This window comes from Populus trichocarpa, chromosome 1 (assembly GCF_000002775.5).
Source record: "Populus trichocarpa isolate Nisqually-1 chromosome 1, P.trichocarpa_v4.1, whole genome shotgun sequence".
In the NCBI taxonomy this organism is placed as follows: Eukaryota; Viridiplantae; Streptophyta; class Magnoliopsida; order Malpighiales; family Salicaceae; genus Populus; species Populus trichocarpa.
Genome location: NC_037285.2, coordinates 40,158,186 through 40,183,208, shown reverse-complemented (window position 1 = coordinate 40,183,208; position 25,023 = coordinate 40,158,186). Strand labels below are relative to the sequence as shown.

General features: G+C 34.2%; 4 protein-coding genes across 6 annotated transcripts in view; all 4 read left to right on the top strand.

The window, feature by feature from the left end:
* LOC7459136 (uncharacterized) overlaps positions 1 to 18,393 on the top strand; it is a 30,384-nt gene extending 11,991 nt beyond the window's left edge. The window contains exons 1-5 of one of the 3 annotated variants that reach the window (XM_024611314.1): positions 15,374 to 15,526; positions 15,794 to 15,925; positions 16,649 to 17,229; positions 17,419 to 17,934; positions 18,016 to 18,393. In XM_024611314.1, coding sequence (XP_024467082.1) covers positions 15,796 to 15,925; positions 16,649 to 17,229; positions 17,419 to 17,934; positions 18,016 to 18,153 — 1,365 coding nt within the window. In that variant the 5' untranslated portion in view covers positions 15,374 to 15,526; positions 15,794 to 15,795 and the 3' untranslated portion in view covers positions 18,154 to 18,393. The other 2 variants (XM_006369992.2, XM_052450111.1) reach the window with 2 other exon arrangements.
* Positions 10,073 to 11,078, top strand: LOC127904926 (uncharacterized). Its single transcript, XM_052450115.1, has 4 exons — positions 10,073 to 10,264; positions 10,343 to 10,547; positions 10,641 to 10,804; positions 10,878 to 11,078. Exons 1-4 carry the CDS (start codon positions 10,093 to 10,095, stop codon positions 11,045 to 11,047), a joined length of 711 nt encoding a protein of 236 aa, XP_052306075.1. The 5' UTR covers positions 10,073 to 10,092; the 3' UTR covers positions 11,048 to 11,078.
* On the top strand, positions 11,678 to 14,691 carry LOC7459137 (protein SRG1). Its single transcript, XM_002300415.4, has 4 exons — positions 11,678 to 12,150; positions 13,335 to 13,582; positions 13,686 to 14,010; positions 14,245 to 14,691. Exons 1-4 carry the CDS (start codon positions 11,902 to 11,904, stop codon positions 14,500 to 14,502), a joined length of 1,080 nt encoding a protein of 359 aa, XP_002300451.1. The 5' UTR covers positions 11,678 to 11,901; the 3' UTR covers positions 14,503 to 14,691.
* Positions 18,394 to 18,531: 138 nt separating the features above from the next.
* Positions 18,532 to 21,507, top strand: LOC7459135 (ALA-interacting subunit 5). The gene is made up of 8 exons (XM_002300413.4): positions 18,532 to 18,951; positions 19,150 to 19,208; positions 19,323 to 19,397; positions 19,487 to 19,603; positions 19,707 to 19,777; positions 20,089 to 20,389; positions 20,487 to 20,776; positions 21,033 to 21,507. The coding sequence occupies exons 1-8, from the start codon at positions 18,819 to 18,821 to the stop codon at positions 21,094 to 21,096; spliced, it is 1,110 nt and encodes a 369-aa protein (XP_002300449.3). The 5' UTR covers positions 18,532 to 18,818; the 3' UTR covers positions 21,097 to 21,507.
* The last annotated feature ends 3,516 nt before the right edge of the window (positions 21,508 to 25,023 follow it).

Sequence of the window (25,023 nt, the reverse complement as noted above, 5' to 3'; positions counted from 1 at the left end):
CCAAGAATTAACCCAAAACAACTCAAAAATAAGAGGCTAAGGCAAAGTTCATGCAAAAAACATGAACTCAGAATTTGGAAATTTTTTAGAAATTGAAGTACTGCTAAAACCCAGATTTGGCCTTTTAGGCCTCTAAACACAATGCTTTTGGTCCTCACAAACCACTTTAGCAATACCAAGCATAGTTGAATCCAAAAAACTAATAAATAACATTAAATCATTAATAACATGCATAAAGTTTCAATTCCTATAACTGCCAAAACTTAACTAGCTTACATATATATATGCAATTTGAATTCAAAATTAGTTTCCTAGATATATTTTGATCACGAACAAGCCTTGTAAACCTAGGATCAATAATATTGCTTCACAATGCATTAATCAAACAAAACAAAACAAACATTGTTTTATCAAAACTAACCTAAGAAGAAAGCTTTTGTCATATTAAAAACATCAAACACACCCTAAAAACAACATTAAACCGTAGAATCAAAATCATAACAACAAAACAAAAACATAGCCCTTACTCTTTTAAGCATTCTAAAACCTTATCACCCTATTTGCAAATATAAATTTAGACCAAATGACAACCAAAATCTTCTAAATCGGGCCACATAGACTCCACTTTTAGGTTAGAAAATGTACCTTCAAAACCCTAGAACAACTATTGTCTTCTTTGTAAAGTTTTTATTTCATAAACTTAGTGCCCTTTCAAAACTGAATAAACCCTTGTGCTAGGCTCGTAAACCCTCACAAATAGGTTATTTTCTCAATGTTTCTCTCTTCCCTTTCTCTCTTTTTTCCCCTCCTCTCAACTCTAATTTTTAGGGTTTATTTAACGGGTTTGGCTAAGGTTTTTTGTTAGATTCAATCAAAGATTGATCATGATTATGATTGATAAATCTTGGTGCTCTAATCGAAATGAAAGGGTTTTAGACAAAAAAAAAACAATAGATGGAAGTTCTATACAAGGTTGGTTTTGCAGTGGTGGTTTTGGTTTTGGTGGTTTTACCAAACTTTGAGACCAATAAATTGTTTTTTGGCCTTCTAATTTTGAAATAAATTTGGTCAACCCTTGATAAGAACCTATTGAGAAAGTTTTGAGTGTGAAGATATGAAAAAGTGAGTGGTTTTTCCAAATAGGTGTCATAGTCATGGTTTAATAGGTTGGCTATTTTTGAGGCCTCGTTGGAGCAACTCTGACATCAACGTTGCCTAAGACCACCTAAAGTTGGTAGAAGATGTGCACACTTTTTATTTGGATCTAACCTTGTTTAATTTGAAGGCTTGTAGTTTCACCTTCATTCATCAAAAGGTGTCAACTCGACCAGCCTAGAATTTAAAAATGTAAGGAAAGTTGATCGGGGACAAGATGTTGGAGACTTCTATGGAAGAATTGGGGTGTAAATGTCTAATTTCATAGGTACGGGGTTATAGAGAGGGTGTTTCTTTGTTTAATGGTGGTGGTTACAGCCCCTCAGGTGGTCAGAAACGCCACATTCATTCACTTGAAGATGCCTACTTAACCAACTAAAATTGCTTAGGAAGAAGATTAACTGTGGGTGAACGACACGTCTTCTAGGTTAAACCCTAGAAATTAGGGTTTTTTAATTTGTGATTCGGCCAATTTTAATTTGGTCCCTCCTTTTCCAATTCCTTTTAATTGCACATTTGATTGTCTCCTAACTTTTGATTGTATGCAATTGCACCTCTACCAAATTTAAATGTCAGCCCCAAACTTCAGTACCTTTTACAAACGAGTCCTTGGTTTTTAATTTGCTCAATTTCATCCTTAATTGACCACTAAATCTTCAATTTCTTTTAATTTGGCTCCTGATTTCACCAATTTCTATCCTGAAATTACATGCCACTTAAAGGTTGGTCCTTAGTCTTGGAAATCTATAATTAAGTCCTAAATGGCCTCTAAACTTTAAATGTTTTTCATAATTAAGCCCCTTATTTAACCAATTAAACCTTCCAAAGTCTAATTTCAATCCCCAAACTTCAATTTCTTCTAATTAACACTCATATTGCCTCTACAAACTGATTTCTCTTGCAATTAAGTCTTTAATAAAATTAATTAAGTCTTCCAAAATTCTCATTGAGTCCTTACCCATCCAAATTTATGTTTTTTACCCCAAATAAAAATATTTTCACTAGTGGGGCTTTTTTTCAGTCATAATTGGGTTGCTAATTTTATACATTTTAGTCCTCTAAGTTTTTTATTTGTGATCTTGGTCCTCCATCACCATTCCTTGGACAATCTCCTAGACTTTCTTCATTTATGTGCTCTTGTATTTTTTTTTATTTTTTTTTCTTTTTTATGTGTGTTAAAAAATAGGTAACAACACCAATGTTGATGAAGATGAAGGGCTCGAAAAATTTCAGTTCAACGAAGAAGATGATGATGAACATGAAAATGACAATAAAGATGATGAGAATTCAATTTAAACATCGGATTTGAACTCATTTTTTATATAAAACATTGTAATAGAATTAAGATATTTATTGTTGTTCAATATTGCATTATGTTTTGTACATATATCAAGTGTTTATTGTTGAAGAATATGGTTTTAAATTAGTTGTTCTTGTTTTTTAAGTGATGAATGCAGGTGTTGTTGTTTAATTAGATTGGGTATGGATCATAAAAAAAACTATATCTCCGATGGATTTACTAACAGAACTAATAAATTATAATTTATTATATACATTTGTCAGTGATTTATTTCATCGGTGAGTGTGATATCACCGACGAACATCACCGACAGATATTAAATTGTTGGAGAATTATAGAGAGCTTAGGGATAAATCAAAAAATTAATTTTAACAGACAAGTTTTCAATGATAGTGTAATAACCGACGAAACATAAAATAGTTAGAGAGTTACATAGTGTTTGGGAAGAAAATCATGAAATTGGATAACACAGACAGATTCACCGATGGAATATAAAATAGTCAGAGAATTACAAAGAGTTTGGAAAAAATTTAGTGTAATTTACCAATGGAAATATAAATAAATGAAAAATCATCCGTGAATTCTGGAGTTTTCCAAAAAGATTTCTGAAGATTTAATCACTGACAAATTAATCAACAGTTTACCAATGGTTTTTAAAATATTTCATCAGTAAAACTGTCAGTTAATGTGATGACGTGGATATATACTGATAAATATACCGATAAGATTTCCATCAGTGAATTTAAGCCAGATATATCGAGGTAATCCTTAGCTTTCTCCTTTATTCCCACCATTTCCATTATTCTCTCTCAGTCTCTCCTCTTTCTCTCTCTTTTTGCCAATTTAGTGTCGACGCTTTCTTTCTTGTTTTAGGTGGATGACACTTTCTCTGTTCTTCTTTAATGGCAGTGCTCTCGTTGTCCTTCTACCATTCTCTCTTAGTCTGTCCTCTCTCTCCCTGCCAAGGTATGCTTTTTTCTTCTTAGAGTTTTAGTATGTGTTTTCTAACATGTTTTCTTATAAAAAATTACTTGTACTTGGAGTTGATAAATGAAAATCACACCCAACCACCAATGCAATGCAATAAAATTAAAGTGTCAAAATTTAGGGAGTTTTAGTCCAATTTAGAGACATTAGTTTCTTAATAACATGAATGCACTGCCTATTTGGTATATATAATACTGAGTTCTTTGAGTATGGGTGCATATAGTGCAACTTTTTATCGATTACATCTTTATAGAGATGTTACAACTAGCAACGTAACAAGCATATGAAAGGTCAAGTTGTGATTTACTTTTTGCAATTTGGCCCATTTTTAAGCCAAATTTGGATGGTTCTATGTCTTTGATCATGTGAATAGTTAACTAGAAAATGATGATTTTTTTTGTCATGTTAATTTATATTATGAATGTCTATAGAAGGGCACCACTTTGTGGGCTACTTTGTAGTTACAATTTCTTTTATTTATTTATTTTTATCCATAAAGGTACTGAAAAATATAATCAATACTTGAAAAATGCTCGATTCAATTCAGGCAGTTGTTTACTTCAATAAGATGTTATGACATATATGCACACATGTTAGCATGAGAAGTGAAATAGTAATTGTTAAGAGAGAAAAGGTTTGAGAGAGATCAATGAGAGAAACAGACTGCCAGAGCCATAACTTCACCATCCACCATTGGATTCATTTAGGTTTTTAGTATGTTGTACACTAGGTTATGCCTTACAAACTTACCAGTGATTTGTTGCTATTTGAGAGATCTCACCATCACATTATTTCTGGAAAATTGAGTTCTGGAAAGCCATAGCCTTCGGCTTGATTCTCCTTCGTTCACCATTGGATCTGCTTTATATTTCTTAGGAGGGTTTGCCTAGGTGTCCTCTTTGTTCTGAATGGTAGAGATCGGGTTTGAACAACTCTGGTATTCTCCTCAGAATATTTTAGTTTCAAACATGGCTACCAGTTACCCAGGAACCAATCGACTGGTTCACCAAACCTAAATAATCTACCAAAAACATATAAAATCATGTTCAATGGCTTCCTATCAATCTAAGACTCCACTAGTATAACACTTACTCCTTAAAAATGATTTTAAAAAATCAAATATCATAAAAGCCCTAATTCCTAAACATTTCTCAATAACCTTAATATGCATGCAAAATCTCAATTAAAAAGTAAGGATAGAGAAAACACAACTTAAATTGATAAAAAAAAAAAACGAAGATTTTGGTTTTAAATCAAATCTTCTCATTTATCTTCGTGTTTCTCTCTTTGTTAATGTAGGTTTTAATCTTCTAACAAAATAGAGCATAAGTTGTTATTGGATTTTATTTTTTTATTCTCTACATTATTATGTAATTAATAATGTACTCCCTGTTAGTTATAATACCCTTAATCAATAAAAGGATTATAATAGAAAACCTAATCAATTAATTTTTTTTTTCTTGCGCTTTCACACCAATTGTCCCTTAATTATTTTAAGAACTCTAAAATTAAACCTAACACAAAAGAACCCGAACACCTCCTCAAATGATAGGGAGGTTAACTCTCCTATATATAAAAAAGCTTCGATGGAAACCTATATTTTTTCCATTTCTTTCTGTTTTTTATTTTTCATTCGATTACCTCGTCATGGTCCATATAAATTTACTTTTTATGCCTTTTATTGTTATTCTATTCTAATTTTAATATATTTTTATTACTATTATTATTTTAATTTAAAATTTAATAATATGGCCAATATAAGATTTCAAAATGGACATTTGTTAGGCTTTAAAATTAGAAGCACTGAAAAGTAGATAAACTCAAATAGAAAACAAATAAAGTGTAATATATTTATGTACACTTGGCAACTACATCAACTTGTCAATGTAATGACTACGACAACATGTATTTGATGAAATTTAACATAAATTTTTTATTAAAAAAAATTAAAAGTCCACACACTTAAATAAAAAAATAAAAAATATTACATTAAAATATAAAAAAATAAAAAATCTCGCATTAAAAATATAATTAACTCATATTTAAATATATTTTTTCTGAATGTACTAAAATAATGCAATGGGTGTGTTCTTGATATTTTCTAGAAAAATAATTTAATTTAGGAAGATGTGCAGTCTAATTCAAAAATATTATTAACCATCCAACGAAAAAAATTGGTGTCGTGATATGTAATTGTCGTCAAGTTTTATCCCTAAAATTCGTGCTACCATTAATTACCCACGGGAAAAACATACGTATAATTCTAGTTTGGTGTGGTTTATCCGTTTGAAACCAGTTGTACACTCTGGGGGCGCAGATTTATTCATAGTAAGGGACGAGATGGCTAAGCACAGAGTTACTGTTTGTTTTAAAGTGTTATATATATATTAAAATAATATATTTTTAATTTTTAAAATTATAAAGAAAGCTAAATGGTACGAGGTTTTCACTGTAGCTATAGACACAGATTACAGTAGATTGCGACAATAAAAATTTTTTGGGTATGATGTGTAGTTAAGAGGACCATTGGAGACGTTTTAGTATTTTCATGTTGTCTTTTCTATTTTTTTTAAGCTGCTGGAGTGTGTTCCACACGCTCCAGCAAGTGGGTGGCGCCCACGCCATTAATGAGGCACGTGAGGCGCCTCTCGGTGACCACATCTGGTCATTCACCGTCTAGATAGATGCATAGATATGTTCTCTTCCACATGGTGCGGTGCATGTAAAGATATTATGATTGGATTGCCGCCGGTGATCAATTGTTTGTGTTTTTTCTTTCTTTTCTCTCTCCTAACAACTAAAGTGCATAATTATTCTCTGTTTATTTGTTGTATGCTTGGATCTGGAAAACACGTCAGACCCAAGCTACTTGGGTCTGGCAACTATGTTTGATGCCAGACCTGAGCGCGGGCTGACAAACCATGTTTGGTGTCAGATCCAGGCACGGGTTTGGCATGGTTGCCAGAACCAAACACAGTTTTACCAAAGTTTCAAGACCCAGGCGCGGGTCTGGCTTGGCTGCCAGACCTAAAACACTTATAATATTCTCTGTACTTTTAATATTTTTTTTAAAAAAAAATTATTTACTCACTACAAAACAGAATAATATAAAAAATATTAAAACAATTAATTTTAAATAAGTATTTTTAAATTTTAAACAAATAGTATTTTAACCGCAGTATTACAACCACGTGCAAAGCAGTGTTATTAAACCTGGACCGGCCCGGCGGGTCGACCCGGGGCCTGGACCGGTCCAGGCAACACAAAAGACCGGTGCAAGGAAAAAACCGGCCAGACCCGGTCTGACCCAGGTGACCCGGCCTAACCCAGGTGAGACCCCAAATATATATACTAACTCACCTGTCTCGGGAAATTTGGGAAAGCAAAAGGAAAGCTAAATTTTTACCCTAATTTCTTTCTTTGCAGTTTGAACAATCAAATTATATTCTTCTGCTGGTATCTTCTACTGGTAGCTCTGCTGGATTTCTCTCTTTTTTTTTCTTTGAATATTCTAGCCCCTTACTGGATCTTGTCATGATCTTGTAGAACTCAGCAGTCTGCACCAGTGGTCCGAAAGAAAAGGTAGATTCCACTGTTATAAGCCAGGTACTTTCTCTTTTTGCAATATTACAGCTGCTAAATTGAGTTAACTGTTGTTCCTTTCAAGTTTGAGTGGACAATGTTCAGTTTTTAAGAGCTATTTCAAATTTGTTAATGGTATTCTTTTTCTTCTTTTTTTTCTGTTAATGATTTCCATTCCAATTCCCAGAAACTAACTAAACAATTGTAGAGAAAAATCATTAAACAGTTCAGACGAACAACATAATCAAAAGATTACCTCTTAAAACAAGTAGAGTTTGTATGTTTAGAACTTTTTAATTCTGCGTAGAAATGAGTGATTAGATTATGAGTTAGTAGTTTTCAACAATTACCCTATCTTATGAAATGTGAAAATAAAATTTACAATCCTTCGTAGAGTGGGGAGCATGGTTTCTCTTAGCTTAAATGTGTCTCTGTGAATACTGACATTAGTTAAGTCCTTTCAACTTCGGTTGAATGCCTAACAATCAGCAATTCATAGTTTTTTTTTTGTTTTTTTTATTTATTTTCTTTAACTTCTGTAAAATCCAATGTTATAATTAGCCACTGCCATATTATGTGATGCTTGCTATTTTGTTATATTTGCAATCAAATTTTGTTATGTTATTTCTTATGAATCTGAAGTGGCTTAGTTTATCTATGCGTGGGTGTCTTCTAAATATGCCATCAATTAATTAATTTAGCTTTTATTTTTCTAGCTTGATGCAAATGTATCTTACATATTTTTAGTATTTTTTATGGACCAAGAAGTTTAATGTAGATTGTTTGTTTCTCTTAGTTGACCAGTTTTTTAGTATAAACATGGATTGGTTTGGTTAACTTTGACAGGTGAGTTTTATTAAGCATCACCTACATCAGCAGTTTAGTTTTAGTGTTTGAGAGATGCTTCTATTTCAATTACTCTTATGCATGGGCTCACTTTCCCCCAATAATGAGCACAGTGTGTAATATTGGTAATTTGAGAAGTGAATATGGTCCGAATGTAACACTTCCTGATCTAACACCATGTTGAATAATTGCTTCTAGTTCCTGTTGTAAATTATTGTTCATCAATAATGTTTGGTGTGTCTAGTTATTCATCATGTGATAGATTAATTGTTCTGAAACTGTTATCCTTAAATCCGAATTATTAGTTGAACATGATCAATGCATCCTTTCTTCTGAAATATGTTGTCACATTACTAATTCAAGTTTTTTCATATACATTGCACACTGCAAGTACCACTTCCAACACATGCAACCTTTTTATTCATCATGTTAGTTTGATTTGATTTACTATAGGTTTGTAAAATGGCTTCTTAACATGGTAGCACTTCAAATAACACTCCTTCAACTACTCAATCATCTGAACCTTCAATTTTCATATTAACATCAAGTGGTATAAGAGAAAAAACAGATTTGGCATGGGGTCATTGCAGAGAAGCTCCTGAACTTAGTGTGGGATGTAAGAAAACCAAATTAGTATGCTTATATTGTGCTAAAGTTTTTGCGGGTGAAGGCATTAATCAATTCAAGCAACATTTAGCTGGAACTAAAGGAGAAGTGGAACAATGCCGCAAATGTCCTCCGGATGTTCGTCATCAAATGCTTCTGAATCTTCAGGGGAATGTTGAAAAGAAAAGAAGAGCTAGAGAAATGGAAGCAGATTTCAATCCATATAGCGCTAAACAAAGAGAGCATGAGGGGAGGATGATTTGATAATTAGAAGATGATTGTAAAGGCGATGATGATGATAATGACAATGACGATGATGATGTTGAAGCTGATGGTAAGAAGCTGATGTTACCACCGAAGGTTGCCAATAAAGGAAAGAGTAAAATCACTGGTGTTGTTAAACAATCGTCTGCAAGTTGTGGAAAACAGAAAGAAAATATAACATTAGGGGCATATTTTATTCCAAGAACAACTCATGGTGCTCAAAAGTCTCTCCAAAGTTGTTGGAAAAACAAAGAAGATATCGAACGATGTGATCTTGCTATAGCAAAATGGATGATTGATGCATGTGTGCCATTCAATACTGCAAACTCTGTTTACTATCAGCATGCTATAGATGGTATAACAGTCATGGGTCCTAGTTATAAAGGATCAAATTTCCATGCTTTTCGTGGTTATTACCTAGCAAAGGCGGTTGATGAAGTGAAGATTTTTGTTGAGAGTTATCGAGAAACTTGGAAGAAGACCAGTTGCACATTAATGACTGATGGATGGACAGATCAAAAGAGGAGAACTTTAATTAATTTCTTAGTATATTGCCTTAAAGGAACTATTTTTTAAAAAACAGTAGATGCATCAGAGGCCTCAAAGACTGTTGTGTTGTTACATAAATTGTTTGGAGAGGTTTTTTTATTTGTTGGGCCTGAAAATATTATGCATATGGTGACTGATAATGCTTCTAATTATGTTGTTGCTTGCAAGTTGTTGGTGGAAGAATTTCCTTCAATATTTTGGTCTCTATGTGCTGCTCATTGCATCTACCTCATACTCCAAGATGTTGGTAAGCTATAGTTAGTTTGTTCTGTTGTTGATCATGCTTCTAGTATTACAAAGTATATTTATAATCATTGTTATCCACTATATTTGATGAGGAAGTTCATTGGAGGGAAAGAAATACTTAGACCTACTCCTACTCGCTTTGCTACTAATTTCATAACTTTACAAAGCATTTTAGTACACAAAGATAATTTGAGAGCTATGGTGACATCTAGAGAACGGGTCTCCTCTGCTTATGCTAAAGATAGCAAAGGAAAAAGGTTTGTTGATAGTGTATTGAACTCTACGTTTTGGGAAGAATGTGCATCAATTATACGAATGACCGAACCATTGGTTCGAGTTCTACGAATTGTTGATAGTGATGATAGACCTACTATGAGATATTTATATGAGGCTATCCATTCTGCAAAGGAAGAAATGTTGAGGAGATTTCAAATAAAAGAACTAAGGTGCAACCTTTCATAGACATCATTAATAATAGATGGGATGGACAATTGTATAGGAAGCTTTATGCAGCGGAATTTTGGTTGAATCCTCGATTTCAGTATGATGTCAATCTAATGGATAGATATATAAACATCATTTCCGGACTTCTAGATGTTGTTGAGAAGTATGCAAATGGAAATGCAATTCTGCTAAGCAAGCTTACAAGTGAAATGAAGTTGTTTAGGAATGCAGAACATGACTTTGGTAGAGTGTCTGCGAAAAATGATCGCACCCTTTTACCTCCAGGTATATTATTATTTTCATATTCAAAGTAATTTAAAAATATTATCTTGATATAATCTAACTTATTAATTTTGTATATAGATGAATGGTGGGTGTTGTATGGAACTTGTGCTCCAAATCTCCAAAAGCTAGCTATACGAGTTTTAAGTCAAACTTGTAGTTCTTCAGGATGCGAGAGGAATTGGAGTATTTTTGAGCACATCCACTCTAAGAAGAGAAATCGATTGGAGCATCACAGACTTAATGACCTAGTTTATGTCCACTATAATCTGAAATTAAAACAAAAGTATTTTCTTTTCTCTAATTCTTCAAAAGTTCTTTATATTATTACATAGCATCATTGATACTTATATTGTGTACCTTAACTTTGATTTTGTAGAAATTATTCGAAAGGACGGAATTATGATCCAATTAATTTTGAGGCATTTTCTGACACTGAAAATTGGATAGTAAAAGATGATCCATCATCTTTAACAACTGAAGAAGTAGAGATCTTTCATCGTGATTTATCAACCATGACTATTCAAGATACTTTAAATGAAGGTAATGAAAGATTTGATCTTTCACTTTGTGTCATGACTATAATGTTTATTGATTAAGTATGTTTCAGTTGTAGATTTGATAAATATTAATGAGATTGAAGATGACTGTGATGATGAAGATACACAAGAGCATGATGATGTTTCAATAGGCATTAATGAGGTTGGCTCAATTCCATTGGTATTTGATTCAAATTTTGCTCCTATGGACACTGAAGAACTCAATGCCTATATTCAACCAAAGTAAAAATGTTGTGTAGAAAAAGTGTGGTTATTCCAATGAGGTTTTGTACTTTACCATTTTTTTAAAAAAAATTATATTAGTGTTAAGTGTTCAACATATTCTAAAATCTTTTTTTTTCTTTATGCAGCTGAAGATGTTAATTTATGGATTCTAATGCAAAATGGAGTTAAAATGTTGATTTATGGATTCTAATGCAAACTAGAGTTTGAATGTTGTCACCTTATATCTATTATGTTAAATTATATATCTCTAGAACAACTTGTTATTTTATTATCCTTATCTTTAAATTATGTTAAATGTTTGTTTATTTGAAGATAAATGCACCTTCTAATCCATTGATGCTAATTAATTATGCTAGTACATATGTTAATGTTATATTTTCTTGTTAATTATACTAACATATATATTACTGTGATATTTTATGTCAAAAGAACTATATTAATATGTGTTTTTGTTTTTAATCCGGGTTGATTCACAAGATCCGTGACCCGATCATTACCGGGTTAACTACCGGATCTGGTCTGATAACTATGGTGGAAAGTGGGCTCAGATTCTAGAAACAAGCAGTTAGGTTAGTCCAGCACAATCTCATCGGATATAAACAAAGTCAAGCCTCCAAATCTGACTCCAAAGAGATAAAGAAGAAAACAAGGACCCAAAATTTGTAGAATTGGAGGAGGCAGTTTGGGGTTGATGGTCCTCACGGACAAAGCAAGGATCCAAGTTCAACTGAAGTTGACAAAATTGCAAGCCATGAAGACTTGGGATTGGGGCTTTTTAACCCTTGACTTGAGATGTTTTAAAGCAAAAACAAGGGGTGTTCAGTAAAAAAGCTAACTAAGTTATTGCGCAAAAACATGGCATCCAAACCATCAAGTCTTGGAAGCTCCCTGCTTGTGCCCTGTGTTCAAGAATTGGCCAAGGATCTTTTGGTCGCTGTTCCACCAAGATACATCCGTTATGACCAAGAACATCCCATCATTGCTAGTCATGATCCGGTATCTGAGGTTCCAGTTATTGATATGCAGAGATTACTTGATCAAGAAACGATGGATTCTGAATTGGGCCGCCTCCATTTCGCTTGCAAAACATGGGGTTTCTTCCAGGTACATCTTGTATACCCACTTTCATTTCTTGGGTTTTTTTTCTTTATCGAAATTTAACCCAAGTCGTGAAAATTGTTGTAGTTTTTATGAATGGACAAACTTTCTTTCGAGTTATTAGAGAAAGAAGCAAGAACAGGAAGAATATTTGGACACGTGAAGCTATAATTGAAACCGGGATTCTTATCAACTTACATATTCCGTTGTGAATTCTTTATGAACAATTTCACTCTCTGTTTTGTGGTTATAGCCAGAGAGACATGACATGGCAAGATAATCAGAAACAGGGGGCGGGTTCACTGAAAAAGAGCAATGGAAAAAGAACAATTCGGCTAAGCCTAGAATTGAACTTAATCGGGATCCTAATTGGGTACCCCATGAGGTCACCCTCTTATCATTATGGGCTGCGGCCTTATATTTTTAGGACCTTCATCCCACTATACCCGAAAGGATATGATAAAGAAGAAGAATAACAAGCAAGTTTTATTGTGTTGAATGTAATGAAGTTTTAGAAATTTGTATGAATTGCTAAAATTTTGAGTCCGCAGGGAGATTATTAAGAAACTCAAGCGGTATAGTTAATGGCTCTTAGAAATACTGACATAATTAGTACTTAAACAGAAAACACTTTGTGATTTTGGCTTGGTATGCAGGCTGTGACATGTTCATGTGTATGTGAACAACATAGATCATATATTGTTTAGTTTTCTTTATTTGGCATTTTGCGAGATGACTACCTTAGCAGATTGTTCCCCTATAATTCGTAAAGAAGGCTAAATTCCAAGATTTTCCTTATTTTTGCTTAACCATGAACCTTTGGATTGTCAAGGCTACCTGGTTTGACTAATGTTTTCTATCCAGCATAATTTTTAACCTTTCCATTTTTTTCTACTTAGTTTGATCAGTTAGTTGTTGATCGTCATGAAGAGATCTGTCTTATCAGAGCTGACAAAATAGGATGGAGTTTAACTGATATATGAGAGATATATTGATAAATGACACTAAGTTTGTGATGATGATGCATTTAATCGGATGTGATTTATGCTTTTAATTAGTTTTTGTCTCTGATATAGTTTTTCTCAAAAGTGGCATGAATGCTAGAAAAATTAGAGCTATCCAGTTACGTAGTTCAACAAAGGTTTTCTAACTAACATAAACTGCTATACAATTGCATTTTGTTTTTTCAGTTGGTAAACCATTGTGTAAGCTCTTCGTTGTTAGACAAAATGAAGACACAACTTCAGGATTTCTTCAACCTCCCAATGGAGGAAAAGAAAAGGTTCTGGCAGTATCCAGGAGAAATAGAGGGTTTTGGACAAGCTTTTGTTGTATCTGAGGAGCAAAAGCTTGATTGGGGCGATCTGTTCTTCATGGTCACCCAGCCAGCTAATTTAAGAAAGCCTCACCTATTCCCAAAACTCCCTCTTCCTTTCAGGTCACATCTCTTGTTCATAGTTTATGCTTGTAATTTTTGTAAGTGGTTGCAGTACATTTCAGTTAATTCAGCATGTTTCTGAGGTAACCTTCGTTCTATGCAGAGACACCTTGGAGAGCTACTCCTTGGAAGTGAAAAATCTAGCGTCTGCTATTCTTGAACAGATGGGAAAAGCTTTAAACATTAAAGCTGAAGAAATGAGAGATTTCACAGAGGGCATAAGACAATCAATGAGGATGAACTATTATCCGCAGTGTCCTCAACCAGAGCAAGTTATTGGCCTTACACCTCATTCTGATGCCACCGGTCTCACAATTCTCCTACAAGTTAATGAAGTGGAAGGTCTGCAGTTAAGGAAGGATGGGAAGTGGGTTCCCATAAAGCCACTGCCAAATGCTTTTGTTGTCAATGTTGGAGACATTTTGGAGGTAACAGATGTTTTACAATTTAAGAAAAGAACTTAACTGCAATCCAAGTAATAAACATTCAGTCAGTGGTCCATTGCTCTTGTCATTAGGAGAAGTTGATGTAGCTTAACTTACAGGTGGTAATTAACTGGCGTTGACATTAGGAACCTTCAAATTTTAAACATTAACTTCGCTTGACAATGAAAGAAAGATGAATGGGCCATTTAATTCAACTTTTGTACATTTATGTGGCAGATTGTAACCAATGGTGCATATCGTAGCATCGAGCATCGTGCAACAGTAAACTCTAAGAAGGAAAGACTTTCAGTTGCTTCATTCCATTCCCCGAGGTTTGATGGCAAAGTATGCCCAGCTCCTAGCTTGGTAACCGAACAAACACCAGCATTGTTTAAAGAAGTTCCAGTTAAAGAGTACTTCAAGGGCCTGTTTTCTCGTGAGCTTGTTGGAAAATCTTATCTTGATACATTGAGAATACAAGATGGTCAAGCCTAAAATTTGGCCGAATTCTGTCCTATGAATATGTAAAATTTGTTATGTAAGAGGTGCTTTGAAAGTGTTAGAAATAAATGAGCTATAACTATATAGTTCAGAAAATTTCTGTAAGACTTGCAATACTTTATGTAAAAACAGATATATGAAACATTATGTTGAATGGAGTGATGAAAATGTGCTGTTGATTTACTGTTATGGAATCGGACCAACACTGTTATACGAACAATATGATAGAATTTGGAATATGAAGGCAGAAGATGCATTTATTTGCAATATTATGTGCTGAACTTCTCGAATTTTTAGTGCAAGATGGGATAAGTTTTCAATAGCTTGTTTAAAACATATATATATATATATATATGCTGTTGAGGATGTGTTGTCAGGCAATTTACAGATTGAGAGGGGAACTTTTCTGGTATTGATTGGCAGATGAAATCCTTGAATTTTCCCCCCCTAGTCCCATGTACTCGGCATACATATATATGGGATCATTGATGCATTCATGATGCTTTCGAATGGCTCTGGAGAGGAGTAAAAGGTTCAACTAAGCTTCAAACCCAATCTAATTGGAGACTAGCGGGATTGATCTGAGAAAGAGAAATACAACACAATAACTACTATGACATGAGCAACCATTTAGAAATGGATAAGTTTGGCATTTACGTTTGTCTTAGCCAACCCAGTTGCCGAGTCCAAACAAACCAACGATGTTCCACTGCCATAGGATACTGCTTGATCTAGGAAGCATAGCTTGCACCTGGTGAAGTTATACAAGAACTCAACTTACTATCATCCTTACCCAGATTTATATTATCATTATCCTTCTAGAAACTATCAATAGAAAGGCTGAAGTCAAGCATACAGCTGTAAATGCTTAAATAGGAATATAAATGCCTAAATAGAAATATAAATGCTTAAATAGGATATTTACCTTACTATATTTAGCTTCCTAGATTTCCTCTTTGTAATTACTATGTACAGCACAACTTTTTCTATTTAATGAAAGCCTAGTCGAAAGGTGAAGGTAATTCAGACCAATCTGTTAGTAACGTGATGCATTACCTGATTTTCTCTTCAGCTAGAATTCAATGATGAATAGAACAGAAAGGCTAAAGTACTCACATATACAAATTGTATTGCCCTCGAATAATCAAGGAGCACTTTCTTTTGCACAACTTTACAGAGATGACAATGGACACATGGAGATTTTTTCAACTCCTTTTTCTTGCTTGTTTCACTTCTGTAGTTATGGCTAGCAATGATGATTTTATATCGGCTGTTGGTGATCCAGGGATGCGAAGGGATGGCCTTAGGGTGGCAATTGAGGCATGGAATCAGTGCAATGAGGTTGGAGAAGAAGCTGTCAACATGGGAAGTCCAAGAATGGCAGATTGCTTTGATGTTGACCATTCTACATCATCTGGTGAGAAATGTTTAGTTCCTCTGCATCTTTGCGCTGTTACTTATTATGAATACAATTTCTTAGTATATGTCGCAAGAAAAGAACGCGAGGAACTAGTGGATTGTTTTTTTTTTTTTATCCCTTTCACAGATTCAAGCCAAAGTTACGGATTCATTATAAGAGAAGCTTTCCATAATTAATATCAATATTTTTCTTAAAACCTTTTCTCTGCAAAAACTATTTTACTTAAGCTTGTAATCATGGCCGAACAAACCCTATTAATCCTAATTAACAATGTAATTCTACTAATAGTATCTGTTAATTACTTAGTCCACGTGTTTTTATCACATTACTCGTTGGAATTTCACCATGCTCTTTGGGCTTCATGCATCTAGGTCAGTGCATATTTCTGTTTAGGAAAGGAGTGCGGACTATGGAAGATCATTCCGAGTTTTTTTATTTATTTATTTCTTTTTCCCTTGAATGACCAATACTAACAAAAAGTTTGGAGGCCCCTCAATTCCATGTTTCTGCATGTTACCAATTAACTAAAGAAAGACTAATAACGTGAGATAAAAATGTGTTTTAAATTGTAACTCATTTGACAGACTTTTTGCATTTGATGCCCGAAGAAACAACAAGATCTTTGAAATCATAGGATTATGTTTTCTGTGATAGGACTTTTTTGTTAGTATATGGTTGCTAAGCTCTTTTCCTTTCTTCTTTCCATGATTCTTGATGAAGTCAACTTAATTCACAAGGTGAGTGAGGATGAGAACAGGCTGGGCTTATTGAATGATACCTACGGAAGAATAAAGGCCAGAAGTTATGACAGGTATGCGCCTAAGAAGCAGCTGTACTTGGGTAACAAATGCCAAGTAAAGGACTATCCGAAACCATGGCAATTCTGGATGATCATGCTCAAGAGTGGTAACATGGACACTTTAGCTGCTAGATGCCCCGAAAATGGTAAGAAATCAGAACCCTTTGCACCGGAATCTCGGTTTCCATGCTTTGGAGAAGGGTGCATGAACATGCCCAAGATTTACCATAATTATACCGGTGTGCATGGAAACAATACCTTGAGAGGAAGTTTTTATGGGACTTGGGATTTGGATGCTAATATCAAGAGTGGAGTTGTCGACAACAGCACCTCTTATTTCAATGTCACTTGGAAAAAGGAGTTAGGGAAAGGAAGCTGGGTCTTTCATTTCTACTTGAAGACATCCTCAAAGTATCCATGGTTGATGCTATACCTAAGATCGGATGCCACCAAAGGATTCTCCGGTGGTTATCACTACCAAACAAGGGGCATGTCAAAAATAGTAAGTTATGTTTTTTTCCTTCGTTCTCCTCTCATACTCGTTCTTCTGAATTTTGGACTTTTCAATTGAAAATTGCATATTCAAATTCTTAGATAAGTACACAGTACACAGATTTTAACATCATTCTTGTCAAAATCCAATGATTAATCAATGTATCATATTTTCAAAACATTTCATATATTCATGCAGGTGCCAAAGTCACCAAACTTCAAAGTAAAATTCAAGCTAAACATTACACAAGGAGGTGGATCAGGAAGCCAGTTCTACCTGATGGACATTGGGAGCTGTTGGAAAAACGATGGCAGTCCTTGCAATGGGGATGTGAGATCAGATGTCACTAGATACAGTGAGATGATCATAAATCCCGGAACAGAATCATGGTGCTCACCGGAGAAAGTCGCCGGTTGCCCGCCTTATCACACGTTTCCTAATGGAACAAGAGTTCATAGGACAAACAATGCCAGCTTCCCCTTCGATGCATATCACATGTACTGTGCTCCTGGCAATGCTCTGCACCTTGAGGAGCCCTATAATTTATGTGACGCATACAGCAATCCTCAACCCCAGGAAATATTGCAAATCATTCCTCACCCTGTGTGGGGTGATTATGGGTACCCCGCAAAGAAGGGTGAGGGTTGGATTGGAGATCCAAGAAGTTGGGAACTTGATGTTGGGAGACTATCTCAATCACTTTACTTCTACCAGGTACATTCAGCACTGTCCTTGTCTTTCCTCTTCTTCTTCTTCATATGAAGTTCATTCATGTCTTTTGTCATGACGATGCAGGATCCGGGTACAAAACCTGTAGAGAGACACTGGCCATCCATCGACTTGGGAACTGAAATATACATAAGCAATGATCAAGTTGCTGAATGGACTGTTAGTGACTTCGACATTCTCGTACCAAAAGATCAGATTCACTGATCAGTTCGTTTCTTATAATATCAGAAGTTTCAACTATTTATCCTGAAATGGATGGATATATAGCTGGTTAGATTATTATTTTTTTCCCTAGAAGGAAAAGAAGAGGAGTTTAGAGATGATGGTAAGCTAGAAGAGGCTTTCTGCTGCCTGGATTTTCCTGAACATCAAGTAGTTTTCTTATCATATCAACTGCTGAATTATTCAATTATTATTTTGGGATATATATTATTATTTTTATCATTGATTTCACTAATCATATGGAATCACTCAATCCTAAAATCGTGCTCGTTGCCTAATGCCAATTTAAGCCTTTTTTTATTTTCCACTAGTCAGACGTTTGGCGCACGCATGTTTCGCACCTAATTCATGATGATTTTTATTTACAGGAATGAGTCAGTAAATTCTTATTATAAGTTAAATAATCAATTAGACTTACAAATTGGAATTTGATCCTCATCATTAATCTTCTAATAATCCAAAGTTTACGACAAAACTTCCACTATTTACATTTAAATCCCCAAACAAATCAAAATTGTTTTCAAAACGAAGCAGACGGATCCAATGCTCCCCAAAATGGAAAACAAGAAAGCGTGAAAATGTAGAAAGGGAAATAAATAAAGAAAGAGATTCTCCATTTCCTTAGTTTGCAATTGCGACTTGTAAGTATGGCCATGTCTCCACTCCTCGAGGATGATACCACGTTGTTTGACGTGAACCTGGATGGCACAAGCACCAGCGAAGGTGGTGGTTATGAGCCAATTCCTGCCTCCAGAACAAAATCCGAGAAACCACCCCCATGTACACCTTCCCTTCAATTGACCCTTTTTTCGTTTTTTGTTTTCTGTAATGCATGTGGTCTTGTATGTGTTCTTTATAAATTAACTGCTAACTAATTTAAGATTGCGTCAGAGATTTGTAATGTTTGTGTAAAAACATGTTTTAATCATGTGCAACTGAGGTTGCTAAAAATATAGAATTGTTTCTTCATTGTTGCAGATTCTAGATTCACACAACAAGAGCTTCCTGCTTGCAAACCAATCGTAACTCCGAAATTAGTATGGTTACATCGTATTCTACTTGATTTTTCTATTTTGAATAATGCCCATTTCCTTCCTTTAGATTTTCAATAAGAATATTTTTTGTAATTTTATTGTTTATATGGGATTCAGGTCATTTCAGCATTCACTCTTATTGGTATTGTCTTCTTTCCTATCGGTATAGCAGCCTTGTCTGCATCAAACAAAGTAATATAATCCAATCCTTCCATTATCTTGGTTACTGCAAGGTTTTTTTTGGTTGCCAGCAACCATACTTTCATTTTGTGGAAATGTAGGTGGTGGAGATAGAGGAACGCTATGACAGAGAATGCATCCCTCCCATTTATAGCAATCGCATTCTTCAATATATCCAGAGTGTTGGAACAGACAAGACATGTACCAGGAGATTGACTGTTAGTCCAATTGTTTGAAGTTATTTTCTTAATTACTTTTCATTTTTTCTTAGTAATTATTTTTTAATTACGGTAAAAATGTGCGTTAATTGGCTGTTATCAGGTTCCAAAGCACATGAAGAGCCCTGTTTTCATCTATTATCAGCTCACTGATTTCTACCAGAACTACCGCATGTGAGTATAAGATTTTCTATATTGTAGATTATGCAGAATGAGCCCTTTCTTTTCTTATTAATATGCAGAAGGAGCTACGACGCCCCTCTTCTTTCTTTCTTTTTTTGATGTATTTCTCTGGTTCATAAATTAAACTCTTCCGAAATATATATCGGAACAATCAAAAGATTTTCCTTTACGTACACTAATGCAGAATCCAGGACACAAGTTGTTTACAATACAAAGGTTACTTCATCCTGTCATTATCCTTTGCTTCACTTCTAGGATTTCTTAATCTTTTCCCTGTATGACTTTTGAAAACATACTTTCAGATATAAAAGTAGTCGAAGTGATTTGCAGCTGAAGAGCAAAGCAGATGAGAGCAGTGAATTAGAAAACTGTGGGCCAGTACAAAAGGTGGGCGACAAGCCAATCGTTCCTTGTGGCCTTGTTGCATGGAGTATGTTTAACGACACATATAGTTTTTCTGTAAAAGGCAAGGCCTTGATAGTCAACAAAATGAACATAGCATGGGAAAGTGACAAGGAGGGTAGATTTGGATCTGATGTGTATCCAAAAAATTCCCAGACTGGGGGTGTGATTGGAGGTGCAACACTGAATTCGAGCATACCTGTATGTATATTCCTCCTCTGTGTGAACTGAAAGAATATTTTAAGGTTTTTGATTCGTCATTATGAGTAATAGCCATTGTTGGTTCTGCACATAACAGTTAAGTGAACAAGAGGACCTTATAGTTTGGATGCGGCCAGCAGCACTGCGGAATTTTAGAAAACTTTATGGAAGGATAGATGTTGACCTTGAAGCTAATGAGGAAATTAAAGTTGAAATAAAGAACAATTATAACTCATATGGTTATGGGGGCGAGAAGTTGCTAGTCCTTTCTACCACAAGTGCATTTGGAGGGAAAAATAAGTTCCTTGGCATTGCATATCTAACTGTTGGTGGATTTAGCTTTCTCTTCGCCATAGTCTTCGCGATTATTCATCGCTTCAAGCGAAGGTGAGTTAAATGGTCCAAAGTCTGTATTCATCAGCGTGAATGAATCCAGATACATAATGTTGCAGAAAATTCTTTGCCAGTGTAGTTGATCAGTAATGCTATTATGAGTTGAATTTCCTCTGTTTTCATGCTAAAACGTACTAGATTGAGTTGAGCCCCAAGCAGGACTTGGAATTTCCTAGGATTAAAATTATTTACTTATAAGTTTGTGTTTGATTCTTGTTTTAATTTCTTTTTGTGTCTGCTCTTTCTGCAGGGATATTGGGGATACTGCATACTTGTCTTGGAACAGATCTCCAGTAGGATATTATATAAAGTAAGAGCGTTTATTAGGGCATCAAAGCATTCACTAATTAATCCATCCAACCTCTCGGAATATCCCCGGAATAGGCTTCATTGCTGTATCAGTCTCCTGCATATTTTGTGCGCAAGAGCTTCCATTGGCAGAAGGATTCAAGATGGATTCGCAAGCATCATCAAGTTGGATTGAAATATTTTCACGGTCAAACATATTTTGCAAGTATCAAATTCTATACCTTTTGGACCTGACACTGAGGGCCATGCTCCATAATTAAAAGATTTTTATAAACTTCTGTTGTCATCATCTTTTTCCAGACATTAGCTATCGTTGAGTGATTATGATTTGAGTATGCTTCAAAAACTTAGAAGATTAATATGTTAGTGAAGTAAAGTTCCATCTCTTATACAATTCTCTGTTCCTTTAGACACTATATCCTCTACTCTCGTCTCCTCTTTCATTTCATTTTCATTTTTTACCACATTAAAATCAAGAAAGAGCACAAAGCCGATTCTGATGGAGCTGCAAATAGGAGCAATATTCGATTATTTATATGTTTAGCTTATCGTCACATTTATCCCTTCATGGAGCTGGCAAAGAAGCTCTCAAAGAGAAACTTCTACATCCATCTTCGTTCAACTCCCCTGCTAATATTGGTCAAATTAAAGAAAAAAGAACATCCTCCAATAGAACTTGTAGAACTCATATTTCCACCATTGAAGCCCTTGATATGTCAAGCTGTAGCTTCTCCGAGATGTTGACTACATTAAAGCCAGATTTGCTCATTTCAGATTTCTTCAGCCATGGGTTCTGGCAGAGGCTTTATCGCTCAATATTGTGACCGTTCAGTTCATGGTTAGTGGCACCATGCTGTATTTTCTTCAGCTTAACGCCTTCAGAAATCAGGAGATACTCTTCTTCTCTTGCTGTCTAATTACATACATGTGATCATGAGAATGATAACATTGCCCTTAAAAGAACGGATTCTTCGATGTCCGGAAGTGTCCTCTTATCTAATGTTGATTAGAAGTCTTAAAAAGAACCAAGGAAAATCTCTCAGTTATAGCCATGAAGAAGGTTGCGCTAGTTTATCCACTAGTTCAAGACCTTAGTGAAGAACAGAACTCACAGAATGGCTTAACAAGAAAGACCCATCTTCAATCTTTGTTTGTATCATCTTGCTGTAAGTGTTATTTGTCCAGGGAGGACAGAGAAGAGCTGCTAGCACTTGCCCTACAGCTTAGCAATGTTTTTTATACGGGTGTTCCTCAGGGAGTTAAAATAAGTGCAGAGAAGCATTTCCTGAGGGATTAATCATTGGCAACTAAATTAACACTCAGCATTTTTCTCTGTCTTCACGATAAAGTTTTGAGACCTGAAACTTGTTCTGCCTTAAAGGGAACAGAAAACAAAGCCTTTTTTGTATATTTCAATATAACAAAAGAAAAAATTGGCGACACCGTTTAACGTGGAACAAAAAGAACATTTAAGTAATAAATGTCAACTATTCAAAGTATTTTGAAAAATTAATGGTTAAATTATAAAAATATATGTATAATTCAGCATTTTAATTGATAATCAACTTAATATTTAGCATTATAAATTATAATCATAAATAATTTAACCTTCACTTTATCGAAGTAAACTCTTTGTAATGAGAAAAATATCAACACATCCACTAGTTAGTTAAGAAAACAGGATGATTTCTTTAAATATTATTGTAATTGTTAATTTAAAGAAATATTTATTTTAAATTAAAAAAATTATAGGCCAATAAAACTAGACTCACGTGCTTGGTCACTAGTACTGGTGTGTTTGATATTATGGTAGCTTTTGTGGTTGTGGTTTGAAAAAAGTTGTTTTATAAAAAGTTTTAGTTGAGGTTGGTTTGGTATTATATATGTTTGGTTAAAACTGTGGTTGAATTTGAGGTTGAACAAAAAGTAGTTTAATGTGTTTGGTTAAAAAATTGCTTTTCAAATTGAGGTTATAAAATAATTAAAATATATATATATTGATGGTTTTGAATTTAAATATTGTAGATTTAACTATTGTTATTACATCATGAAATAAATATTACTTTATATAAAATATTTTTTATTATTCAATTAAACTATATAGAATTTCATCACGTATGAAATACATCCGACAAGGACTATAATTTCCTTGGTTTCTCGCGCAACAACATCATGTAAAATATAATCAGGAACAAAATTAGGATTGCGATCAAATTCTTCAAATGCTACGTCATCAATTAAAAATAAAAAATAAAATTTAATTTTTTTTTACTAGGTCCTACCTCGTTCAATGCATTTAGCTTTGGACCGGACTCGGTCCCACTAGAATCATGCACACTATTCATGTGAACAGTGGATGCATGCTCCACTGTTCAGTGAACAGTGTAGCATGGTTCACTGTTCACTGAACAGTGTAGCATAGTTCAGCGTTTTCATCCGCGCAAAGCAGCTCCTAGTTGCTTTCCTTCCCCCTGCGTTTCAAACGCAAAAATACTGTGGGATCCATGAACAGTGAACTATGTTTTTTCCTTTACTAAACAGGTTGCATCTGCGTTTTAAACAAAACGCAGACGCAACCTCATTACCAAACGGCCTCTAAAGAAAGGGTAGGCGTAAATGGGCCAAGACCCAGTGCATTTAGACCTAGCCAAGACCTGCAAGCCTACAACCCCAAACATTAAGCTGGCAACTCGTTGTTCGCTTAATGTGAAAAAATAGCAGTTGACTAAACATCTTATTCTACAACACTTTGTAGAGGATTACACATCATTTTTTGTAATATTTTATAACGGACTATGAGTTGTCTAAAAAAAATGTCATGTGTTACAATAATTTTATAGCATCAAAAAACACGAGCTTGACTTTTTTTTAACCCAAATATCTCATTTTTTAGCCTATTTAAACAATACCTTTAAAATATCTTAGAAATCTAAATTATCTCATTCCAAACCTCAAAATACCTAAAAATCACTCCAAAAATCAAGAATCAAACTAGATTTAGAAAATCTTTACAACTCCTAATCTACTTTTTTTTTAATGTTAATTATAATGGGGGAAAAAAGAACATTTAATGAATAAATGTTAATTATACAAGATATTCTGAAAAACTAATAGTTAAATTATAAAAATATATGTATAATTCAACATTTTAAATCATAATCAACTTTACATTTAACATTTTAAATTATAACCACAAATAATTTAACGTTCACATTATGGAACGAAACTCTCCACAAAGCGAGAAACATCTACACATCTACTAGTTAATCAAGAAATCCATTTTTTTTCAGTTAAAACTAGGTTGTATGCCCATGCGACATCGTAGGGTTATTTTTAAAGCTAATTTTTATTTAATTATATGATGATTAAAATAAACATTCATAGGAGTTTGACATATTTAAATTGTATAAGAGAAAAATGTATTTTTTTAAATTAAAGAAAACATTCTTTATTTATGCTTTTTTTTAATGAAAAACACCTTCTTTTATTAAGAATGTTGTTTTTGATAAACTGTTGAAGTATTCCAAGTTGTTAGGGCTTTTTATTTTTAGGATCACTTCTAACTATGTTGAATAATTCCTCATGTACTTGAGGAACAAGTTTTTGCTTTTCTATTTAAAGTAATCAATCACGATTGTATCCTGTAAAATCGTGGGTTTGTTATTTCCTTTTTCATCTTAGTGTAAGGCTATTTATTAGATATAATAATTGTTCAATTAATAAGAATTATCGATCTTTCTTTTGATTCTAACATTTGGTATCAGAGCATCATCACGGGGCCTGATCAAAGTTTGCAATACAGGTACTAGAGTGAAGAAACACAGATATGGCATCAGAGAATAGCTTTGTACAACCTGTTATCCCACGGTTTGATGGTCACTACGACCATTGAAGTATGCCAATGGAGAACTTTTTATGTTCTAAAGAATATT

Bases quoted from the DNA above. Each gene is read 5' to 3' on its own strand.
- LOC127904926 (XM_052450115.1), top strand. From the start codon at position 10,093: ATGGATAGATATATAAACATCATTTCCGGACTTCTAGATGTTGTTGAG. The intron at 10,265-10,342 runs GTATATTATTAT...TTTTGTATATAG, and splicing joins TCGCACCCTTTTACCTCCAG to ATGAATGGTGGGTGTTGTAT. The intron at 10,805-10,877 runs GTAATGAAAGAT...TTTCAGTTGTAG, and splicing joins TCAAGATACTTTAAATGAAG to ATTTGATAAATATTAATGAG.
- LOC7459135 (XM_002300413.4), top strand. From the start codon at position 18,819: ATGGCCATGTCTCCACTCCTCGAGGATGATACCACGTTGTTTGACGTG. The intron at 19,604-19,706 runs GTTAGTCCAATT...GGCTGTTATCAG, and splicing joins CATGTACCAGGAGATTGACT to GTTCCAAAGCACATGAAGAG. The intron at 20,777-21,032 runs GTGAGTTAAATG...CTCTTTCTGCAG, and splicing joins ATTCATCGCTTCAAGCGAAG to GGATATTGGGGATACTGCAT.
- LOC7459137 (XM_002300415.4), top strand. From the start codon at position 11,902: ATGGCATCCAAACCATCAAGTCTTGGAAGCTCCCTGCTTGTGCCCTGT. The intron at 12,151-13,334 runs GTACATCTTGTA...TTGTTTTTTCAG, and splicing joins AAACATGGGGTTTCTTCCAG to TTGGTAAACCATTGTGTAAG. The intron at 13,583-13,685 runs GTCACATCTCTT...CGTTCTATGCAG, and splicing joins AAACTCCCTCTTCCTTTCAG to AGACACCTTGGAGAGCTACT.